Source organism: Pelmatolapia mariae, linkage group LG13 (genome assembly GCF_036321145.2).
Source record: "Pelmatolapia mariae isolate MD_Pm_ZW linkage group LG13, Pm_UMD_F_2, whole genome shotgun sequence".
Lineage (NCBI taxonomy): Eukaryota > Metazoa > Chordata > Actinopteri > Cichliformes > Cichlidae > Pelmatolapia > Pelmatolapia mariae.
The window spans coordinates 10,147,191-10,158,038 of record NC_086238.1 but is presented as its reverse complement, the minus strand read 5'-3'; the positions used below and the strand labels follow the sequence as shown (position 1 = coordinate 10,158,038).

At 39.3% G+C, this 10,848-nt stretch overlaps 1 protein-coding gene across 1 annotated transcript; it reads left to right on the top strand.

The window, feature by feature from the left end:
* Window positions 1-910: 910 nt before the first annotated feature.
* chst3a (carbohydrate (chondroitin 6) sulfotransferase 3a) lies at window positions 911-10,544 on the top strand. The gene is made up of 4 exons (XM_063491516.1): window positions 911-1,111; window positions 3,101-3,257; window positions 5,106-5,642; window positions 5,911-10,544. Exons 2-4 carry the CDS (start codon window positions 3,115-3,117, stop codon window positions 6,605-6,607), a joined length of 1,377 nt encoding a protein of 458 aa, XP_063347586.1. The 5' UTR covers window positions 911-1,111; window positions 3,101-3,114; the 3' UTR covers window positions 6,608-10,544.
* The last annotated feature ends 304 nt before the right edge of the window (window positions 10,545-10,848 follow it).

The following is a 10,848-nucleotide window of genomic DNA, read 5'->3' as shown; positions in this document are numbered from 1 at the left end:
CTGTAAGAAATGAATTATTTTACACTGCAACAATCGAAAGCAAAGACTTCTTTCTTGTTTTTCTTTGTTTGAATTATTTTCTTGTGGTCTACAACAGAAGAATAGGCTCAACTCATTCATTGGGAGTGACCAGGACAAGGACAAGATTAGAAATGAATATATCACAGGGACAGTTCAGGTTGAGTGGTATGAAGACAAAGAGAAGGAATGCTGTGATGGTTTGGACATGTACAGAGGGATAAAGGATACGTTGGACAAAGGATGTTAAAAATGGAGCTGCCAGGCAGGAGGAAATGAGGAAGACCACAGAGAAGATTCATGCATACTGAAGGAGGACATGAAGGAGACTGGTGTCACAGAGGAGGATAAGATAGGGTGAGATGGAGGCAGATGATCCGGTGTGGTGAGCAGCTTAGTCATGTCATGACCACATTGACTGCAACTTAAAGACAAACATCAACAAAGTACATTTATTTATGCATTCAATTTTTTAGGAGCTATTTCAGTACACAATAAGTTTTACTATAGCCCACTTTAGCATGAATGATTCGCGCAGCGCGATGAGGCTTTACCTCTGACAGGAGGTTATTTTAATCGAAAAGGTTCCTTGGAGTCACGTGACCTTGCCAACCAACACAGGCTATCCGGGCGAGAGTTAGGGGTGCTGTGAAGCGTGGCCAGCTCGCTCCTCGTGTCGTGGTGTCCAGCACGAGAGAAAAGTTGGAGAAAAAGTTTTGTAAGAGGAAGTACTACGCTTTAACTCGATTTAGGCAACACCGGTGCTTAATTACTTTTATGCGGTTTATCGTTTCCTCTTTTTTTGCTTTACTTTTTAAATCAGTCAGATTTAATTTAAAAAAAAAAAAAATATATATATATATATATATACATATGCTTTCGCACTGGTCACTCTTTTTAGTCTTCGTAATATCAATGTTTCTGTACGAAGCCTCTGTGCTACATCTGGTGGAGGAGAGCAGCCCGAAACCGGGGATAGTACAATGAAGCCGTGCGTCCATCTCCGAGACAAAGCAGCAGGATGCTACGAAAGGACGGTATTTCTCACAAATCAGGGACATTTCACTTGAACTCACCAAGAGGCCAAACAAAGGTTTGTAAGACACACCATCTGAACATCCTCATTTTAGTGGCTGCAAATCGCGAAATGGTTAAACAGCGCATATGCAGAGCCGTCTACTCGCAGGGGCTTGCAAACATCCTCTTCCTTTTGCTAAAAAGGATGTTGAATTGAGTTCGCTAACCTATTGTTTCAACCTCAAATGCGCGGTTTGTTTTCTGTGATAACAGCAGAAATATGCTGCAATAAACTGCATTTCCGTTTAGCCCACTTTCCATTACACATATCAATTTCTTATTTAAATAAATCAAATATATGGAAGAATAATGCTTTGATTCCTGCTCATTATATACTGTATTAATACTGTGCAGAAGTATTCAGTAGTCTGTATTTATTCTGGATCAGTAGATGGTACAAATTACACTGAATTAAAATCCCCCTCCCCCCATGAACGACTGCCAGTGCCATAGTATTGAGCACACCACACACCACACATAGAGGGGTGCAAGTGTGAAACAGTGGTAAACAGTGAAATTAAAGTCAGTCAGTTACATAGAAATAATAACACCTGTGCAAACTATAATGGCTCTCAGTATTTGCCTATAGCACCTTATTGTTTACACTTGCACTCCTGCAGGAACAGCAAATCTTTCAGTGAGATTTTTTGGCTTTTAACATCTCCATGAGATGCTGCTCGGAGGCTTTGAAGGCAGCCATTAATGTAATTTGTAGTGAGATGATAAACAGAGTGATGTGTGTTTCTGCCTGAGCAGATAGTCAGATTTGCCAAACGCTCCAGTGACTCTTGAATATGTAAAAGTGCTCATCTCAAGCGCTTCAGCCTGACAGTTTGACGGCTTTGCCGTATTAAACTAAGATAATTGGGGGATATTTACTCACAGAGCACACAATCATTTCACAAACTACTTGAAAACGGCATTTTTTCCTTTAATTATATGCTTTGTAGAAATTATTTACTCTTTTGACAGGACCAAATGGCATGTGTGTGCGTGTCTACATTTCTTTCTCAGCAACACGGAAATGGCATTATTCAGAGTTAAGAAATTTGTTGTGCTGAATGATTTCAATTAAAATTCATTGTCAATATGGTTAACTTGTTTTCAGAGGAGCACTATGACACCAGCGTGGGATATCTTCCTAACTGGTTTTCCTTGTTATCCATGCCAGTGCAGCTCAATATTCCCAAAGCATGGAAGGATTACTACTTTAGCTAATGACACTGAATAGAATTGGAAAATATCATGCTCAGACTTGCCCAGCTGTCTATGCTGATAAATTAAAAAAAAAATAAGAGTTAGAATTGAAGATTACTGAACTGAAAACCTGCTGAGGCTTGTGTCTTAAAGGTTACTCCACAGCATGGGAAAGCTTTTGGTTTTTCAAGAAGGACATGCTGGTGATAAGATGATGATAAGATGACCCAATTCATCAACAGAGACAGTTATAATATGTGTAAAGCTCTACTCAGTTTCCCACGATGTCTTGGATTTGGCTTAATGCTGAATAACTGGGAGTGTTGAAGGAATACTTTGCAGTCAGACTGTTTTAGCCCCTGTACCTCACTCATTTGATAAAACACTCCTGTTTTTGTTTACACCCCCCCCCCCCCCCTTTTTTAGCCTTTATTTGACACATGTAGAGTGAAAGACAGACAGATTTGAACCCAGGCCTAGGCTGTAGGCCTCTGTTGCCTGTTCCAACATTTGTCTTTTAACTTATGCCATTCTCTGACACTATTGCTGGTGAAAAGCAATAGTGTCATTTTCTGTAGCTCTAAGAAATAAGACAAACAAATTTGTAAAAGCTGTTGCTGTTGCACAAGCACCTCAATATAGTTGAAATGTCAGAGCAGCACAAATGCAACCACATATTGGTTAGAGATTAAAAATAGACTGGTTATGTTTCGGTTTGTCTTTAAGCACTAAGGAAGCTCTGTGATTACACAAATAGCACAAGAACTAACATCCTATTTTTATTTGTCTTTTTTTTTTTTTTTTTTAGAATGAAGCCTCTGCATGACAAGCTATGACCAACAGAACAACACTGTAGAACTCACATTGCAAAGGGAAGACTTAAGAATGAAGACCAAGTATGCAATCGTCTTTATCTGTATTGTGGCCCTGGTCATCATTGAAAAGGAAAGCAACATCCTTTCTAGGTAAGAGTATGGAGAAGAGTCTATAAGAATCTGCATTTACTTTCAATTTTATATTATATTTGTGCAAATCAGAAGAAAGCTAAAGGGATCTTGTACTTTTTGGGAGGTGTGTTTCCTTTCTTACCAAGAAAAATACATATTAAGACCCAGCAGTCTACCTTAGCTTAGCTTGCCTTGATGTAAAGACTTCAGATGTGGCGTTGCCCTGCCCAGATGTGCTTGCCAGCATGTTTCCATGCTTCAGATGTATGCACCTTCTTGATTTAACAATCGTAAGAACAATAATCTTAACCCTAAAGCAGCATAAAGCTGGGCAGAATATAATTCTCAGGTGTGAGTTGTCTCACAGGGAGAGTTTCAAGCCTTTATCATATTACGCTTTTGTTTCCATGCTGAAGTTTTTTTTTTTGAGAAAAACTGTGTTAAGATAATTATGAAAACCTTTGACCTTTGACGGTAGATGACTGTGTTCTTCACTAAGGACACAGAATCTCTAAATACTGGCATAACACAAGCACAGTCTATTGATTCTTAGCAGTAGTAGTAGAGAAGCTCAACTACCCTACAGCAGATTTTGAAATGAGAAAATCTTATAGATAAGAAACCCTATCTAAAAAAGATAAAATGGTACAGTGTCAAGATGTGTAGAGAGTAAGGAGCCAAAAGTAGGACTCAAGGTTGTCAAAATAAAAAAAAATTAAACATTTTTTAGGTCAAAGGGAAGAAAACTGAATTCAAACAGGGATCACGCCAGAGTAGATGCAGGGACACTTAAACCAAGTACAAAAACAAAGGAACTTTCAGCTGGAATCAAACCAGTGATCTGAGGCTTGCCAAGAAAATGTATTAGCCACTTCACTGTGAAGGCACACACATAAAAGAAGGACAAATAGACAGAAATATAAAAATATACACTGTAAGTGCTGGTAGGCCAGAGGAGGCAGGCTTGAGGACAAGACACTGCTGAACATAATTAACTCAGATTGAATATCGTGATGCATGCTCAATCATCCAGGTAAGTAAATCCCAAAAGGTTGATTCTGTTCATCTGGACGTAGTGTTTTCAGTGCGAGAAACGTTTTGGCACTCAACCAAGTGACTTCTTCAGTCTCAGTGGACTGCAGGTTTCCCCAACCTTATAAACAATACATTTGCACAATGACTGAAACTAGCACCACTGACGAACAATGGGCTGTGAGGTTAGTTCATTGATCATTAATATGCAAACTGTCATGACCATTGACCAACAACCCCATTGATCAGTGGCCATTGATCAATGGCCATGAGTACCATTCACAGATAGTTGGGGAATGGGTGCAATCACAGCATTGTAGGATGGTGAAAGATGTACCCTTAGGCCCCCTCCTCCGATTCAGAGAAGACCATCTCTGAATCGGTCATCTGTGAATCAAGTTGGGGGCCAAAGGTAGGTTTACTTGGTTTAGCAGTTGTAAATATTTTGTGTTTTTGTACTGTTGTGTGTTTTAGTCATGTTTTTGTGAAGGAAGTTTCTAATTTCTTTTGTTTTAATTTGTTATGTACTTTTATTTTGAAAGGACTGGGTTGTAGTTGTACCATGCTTTGGAAGGTGGCCTCATGTGTCAGTGTCACTGATAACTGATTGGGGTTCTGCCTTCCTGTAGGCTATATACAGATATATATATATATCTTTTTACCTTATAAAAATCCTCTGTGCCTCAAAAGTGCTCTCACCCTTGCCGGTTATTTCAGTTATAACTCAGACATAAATGCAACTATCAGCTAAATAAAATATAAAAAAAGAATAAAATGTAACACCTTATGGTTTGCCAATGGATATTTTATAATGAAGTCTATTTATCTTGTCAGGGTCTCTGACAGATTGATCCAGAGGCAGATGCCGCAGCAGCAGGATTTCAGCAACATAACACAAAAGGGCTCCTTGATGGCACTCAAAATGCTGCTGTCGCGACTCTCTGGTACAAAAAGGGATAGCTCAAATTACTCAGAGGAGGAAGAGGAGGAACAACTGGATGATTCGGGGACATACAGCTACGCCGGTGGCCATAAGCACGTATTACTCTTGGCCACCACACGGACAGGTTCCTCATTTGTGGGGGAATTTTTTAACCAGCACGGGGAGAACATGTTCTATCTGTTTGAGCCACTGTGGCATGTCGAGCGCATGCTGACCCCGGCTGCAGAGGCAAACAATGGGACAGTGTTGTCGGGAATTTACCGAGATGTACTCCAGGGGCTTTTCCTGTGTGATTTCTCACCTCTTGAGAAGTTCATCTCTCCCTCACCTCAGGACCATGTCACCCCATCTCTTTTCCGCAGAGAGTCTAGTTTATCACTCTGTGAAGAACGGGTCTGCAGTCCTGTAATCAGAGATGTTTTTGAGAGGTATTGTATAAGTTACAAATCCCAGTGCTGCTAATCAAGCCTGTAATCTTTATTTATGCAGCTGCAAAAGGAAGGGCCTGATGGTCATGACACTACTTTAACACTAAGCTATCGTCTGTGTGTCTTATTAATAATATTCCCAATGTTCTTCTGCATGACAACAGAGAAAAAAATATTAATTTAGTATATGCATGAAATATTAATATTTCCACTATTCAGTTTTGTAAAATGCTTTTTATCATTTAAAAACGTTATCGTCTTGTTTTAGGTATCACTGTAAGAGTCGTCGCTGTGGGCCACTGAACCTAACTCTTGCATCTGAATCCTGCCTTTCCAAACAACACCATGCCATTAAGACTGTTCGTGTGCATCAGCTGGACACCCTGCAGCCTTTGGTAGAGGACCCTCGCTTGGATATCAAAGTTATCCAGCTAGTTCGAGATCCAAGAGCTATCTTAGCATCGCGCATGGTGGCGTTCTCTTCAAAATATCACACGTGGAAGGCTTGGGCGCAGAACGGCCAGGTGCCCGAAGATGATGAGGAGGTGAAGAGGCTCAAAGGAAACTGTGATCACATTAGGATGTCTGCAGAGGTTGGACTGAGCCAACCTCACTGGCTCAGGAACCGCTACATGCTGGTCCGCTATGAGGATATCGCCCTCTACCCTATGCAAAAGGCAGAGGAGATGTACAAGTTTGCAGGGATACCATTTAGTTCCCTGGCCAGGGAGTGGATACTGAGGAACACCCAGACCACACAGAAAGCCAGTGGGATTTACTCCACTCAGAAGAACTCATCAGAGCAGGCAGAGAAATGGAGATTTACAATTCCCTTTACATTGGCTCAGGTAGTTCAGAGAGTGTGTGGACCCACCATGAAGCTGTTCGGGTACAGATTTGTGAATGATGAAATGACACTGACCAACAAGTCCATTAGTTTGCTTGAGGAGAGATTATTTAATTAATCAGGAGGTCAACATGCAGCTGTGAAACTGCAAAATACTGCATGGCATGCAGTGCATGTGAGCTAGCAGAAGCCATTACTGTTCAGATCAAAACTGTTAAACAAAGGTGCCATAAAAATACAAACAAAGGTGCCTCACATGTAGGCCATACAGTAAGATGCTCGCCAATGATGTGCCTCATTGAAATAATGAAAAACTACTTGATAAAGGGAAGTATTTATTTGCATACTGTGTTCACTGAGTAGCCTGAAGATTAAACTTCGTTTCATGCTCTTTATTTCATTTAGAAATGAAACAAGCATAGATATCAAGGCCAAATGTGACAGATTATTGTGTAGGATTTTTTCTTAATCTTCATGGTTGAATTTTAAGCGACACACTTAAAGTGAAAGTTATGTGCATATGTTTTCTAAGGGAAATTTTGTCTTAGAGGATCCTAAGATCTTTTCTTAATAACACCCAGTTTGGCTGGTTTCAATTTTTCATACATCAGCATTAGTCTAGGCATTTGCTAGAGTTATGTTCGAGTAGACATGATGTGCTGTGATAGAGTTTTGCAAATCTTACTCAGGAAAAGTATGTTGTGTCTCGATGACAATCACTGATATTTTCTCAACAGAGTGCTGTGTACGAGAACAGGTTCTTCTTTTGAAAACTCTGAGATTAGAGAAGATAAATTAAGATTTATTTATCAATTTAAAGATGATATATGAGAAGTAGTAACACTCATATGAAATATCTACTCAACTATTTTTTTGTTTTGTTTTTTTATTTCTAGCCAGCAGCCTTAACTGCATCTGTAGTAAAGTATTTCCCACTTCTCTAAACGTCCAAGTAGGTTTTGTTTAATTTTGTTGCTTGCGTGAGAGCTGATCTGTTCTTATGTTGGTCATTAAATGTAAGGTTTTTTTGTTTTCTTTTAAATCACACAACAACTCAAAGTAATAAAATCACCCAAAAATATTAAGACCTGCAGAATCCACCCTGTAAAGATGTGTTGTGTTTTGATATGACCTGTGTAGGTTCACTCACTGGCCAATTCATTTGGTACACTTGTTCAGCTGCTTGTTAACACAAATATCTAATCAGCCATTCACATGGCAGCAACTTGATGCATTTAGTTATGTATGCTGAAGTTCAAATTGAGCATCTGAATGGGGAAGAACGGTGATTTAAGTGACTTTCATGCTGTTGGTGCCAGATACGCTGGTCTGAGTATTTCAGAAACTGATCTGCTGGGATTTTTCCAATAACCATCTCTAGGATGGAGGGGAAATGATCTGAAAAAGAGAAAATATCCAGTAAGCTGCAGTTCTCTGGAAGAAAATTCCTTGTTGATGCCAGAGGCCAGAGGGGAATGGCATGACAGGTTTGAGCAGATAGGAAAGCAGTAGTAACTCAAACACTCATTGAAGCCAAGCTATGCAGAAGAGCATCTTTAAGTGGAAAACCCATCAAATCTTTAAGCAGATGGGTCAAAACAGCGGAAAACCACATCTGATGCCAATCCTGTCAGCTACAAACAGGAAACTCAGGCTATGGGACAAAAAAGATTTTAAAATTACGTTATTTGATCTTATGAATCTAAATTTCTGCTGTGACATTTGGATGATAGGGTCAGAATTTGGCATAAACAACCTGAAAGCATAAATTCATCCTGCCTCGTGTCAATGGGTCAGCCTGGTGGTGGCAGTTTAATGGTGTGGGGGATAGTGTTTTAGCATGCTTTAGACCTGTTAGTACCAGCTGAGTATTGTTTAAACATCACAGGCTTCCTTGAATATTGTTGCTGATCACGAGCATTATTGATAACCATCTTCCATGTGTCCATCTTCTGATGGCTGTTTCCAGCACAGAAGGACCATGTAACAAAGTTCAAATCATCTTAAAACTGGTTTCTTTAACATGTCACTGTCCTCAAATGGCTTCTAAAGCCACCAGATTTCAATCCACTCCTTTTGGTATGCTGTGGAATGCGAGAGTCACATCACAGATGTGAAATCTGCAACAACTATGAGATGCTATCAATGCAATATGAATCATAATTTCTGAAGAATGTTTCCAGCATCCGTTTGAATCTATAACACATTGAACTAAAGCAGTTTCAAGTAATAGCAAGATATACCTAATGAAGTCGCTGATGAGTGTATACAGCCTATGACTTTAAGTGAAACCCAGGTGGTGCTGGCTTAACTGTGAGTCTTGATAAAATATGAAGTTAAGCACTGAGACTTCAGATAAATGGCAACATTGTGCTCAGTTTGGCTGTGGCTTTATTGAAGCAGCTGTGAAAGGCATATGTTTCAGAATTTCACGGAGCTTCACTTACCTTCATTTTAAAAACATACATATGAATTCATATATATGTGTGACATACTGAAGCCAGAACAACTAATTTTGTAGCTCAAACAGTGGGTGTAGTCACAGTGCAACATAGTATGCATTTAACTAATGCAGCTATTCGGAGTGGGAATACATGCAGTTCCTTTTTTTTGGTGGGGAGGAATACAGATGTGCAGTTTCTCCCTGTTTATGGATGATTGCAAAAAGGTTAATAAGGAACAGAGGCTATTGCCAACATAACTTCAAAGTTTTTAATGTGGCAAAAAAACAAAGAAAATCAGAAAAAGTTTGAGTCTAAGTCAATTCACCAAAGGAAATCTGTTCTTAAGTCTTACTTTGGCTAATTTAATTAGTTGCACATTTTAGTTCTTTGAATACTGAAATACTAAAATTTTTCTTTTTTACAGCTCAGATGTAGTTCTTTCAAATGCACAGTCTGCCATTGAAGTGCTAATTTAAGGGGGCATAGAAATATTTGAATTTCAAGAAATGATTTGGTGCTCAGGGGAATCAGGTATTAAGTTGGCATTTTTGTAAATTAAATCTGACTTAAGCACAAACCACACATCTGGTTATCAGCAATGTAACAAAGTAAAAATAACTTCAGCTTTGTATTTAGATACATTTTACTGAATTAACCGAACAGTGGGAAAACTTGACAAGACTTGACTTGACAGAACGATAGAGCAGTAAGTTGTACAGAATGTAATTGGTAAGCAAACACTGGCACTGTGTCTACTACAGTCATTGCTTTGATATCCAACTATCCGATCAGCTTATTTTGCTTGGAATGCAAGCAGTTTGAGAATGAAATGGCCAAAATGCAAATGCATGTGGAATTGTTGATGTAGTTCAGCTGCATATTAAAATACACACTGCTGCTGCCTGTGATCCTCTAAAGGCTTAGTGTGAGTAAAGCAGAAACAGGGAACCCATTCAGGCCTGCATTCCGTCTATCTGCCTCACATCTCAGTTGAGAGAGAGCACTTTAGAGTACACAGCTGTTGGTCAAGCTGATTTTCTCCCAGATCATTTCCCTCATGTTATTTCCACAGCAGAGCAGCAGCTGTTTCTTCCCTGCAAATGAGAAAAGGTTTCCACAATGAGTCATTGAAGAGTTGAACCTGGCCATGTGCCAGGTTTTCTCAAGGTATCCAGTGTTTTTGACCAGAACTCAGACCAACTTAGTTACACTCACTGAGCTGAAATACAACCTTGTCTTTTCACTTTGCCAGGTGTTTATAATTGCTAATATTTTGAAAGTTTTCCTGACTTTGGTTTCAAGTGTTTTTAACTGACACACTTGACTTGTTGGGCCTGGTTTAAGCCCCTGGCTATCACTCAGGTATCACTGAGTATTATGTTCAGAGGATGAATCACTGAACATGCACCATTCCCTCACAAGATGTGAGACGGTTTTCAGCCACCCATTTTTTCATCTCGCAGATTTCACCATGAATCACCCACTCGAATCATGTTCATTCACATGGTTGCACTCACTCACTCACTCACTCACTCACTCACTCGGTGAAATGACCAAAATAAATAATTGAGTGATTTAAGTTATTGACTATAACTGAGTGCAAGTTCTGAAAATAAATGGATTGTTTCCAAAAGCAATTTGTTTGCTTGGTTTTGTCCACCTACCCTGGAAAGTTTACTCGTGGTTGTTGGTGCCATAACTGGAGACTAACACAGATTTGAGGAGGAGCAAGTAACTCATACTATAAGGCTGTATTTTGGGTTATTATTATTTTTATTTTTATTTGGGGTATTATTGTTGATGATCTGGGCAGAAAAATAAATTTTGAACTTCTGTTTGTAAAATTACACAATTACGTTCTCTTAACTGTAATTTGCAATGCATTCAATCATATTGCTCAAAGTGAGTACAGAAA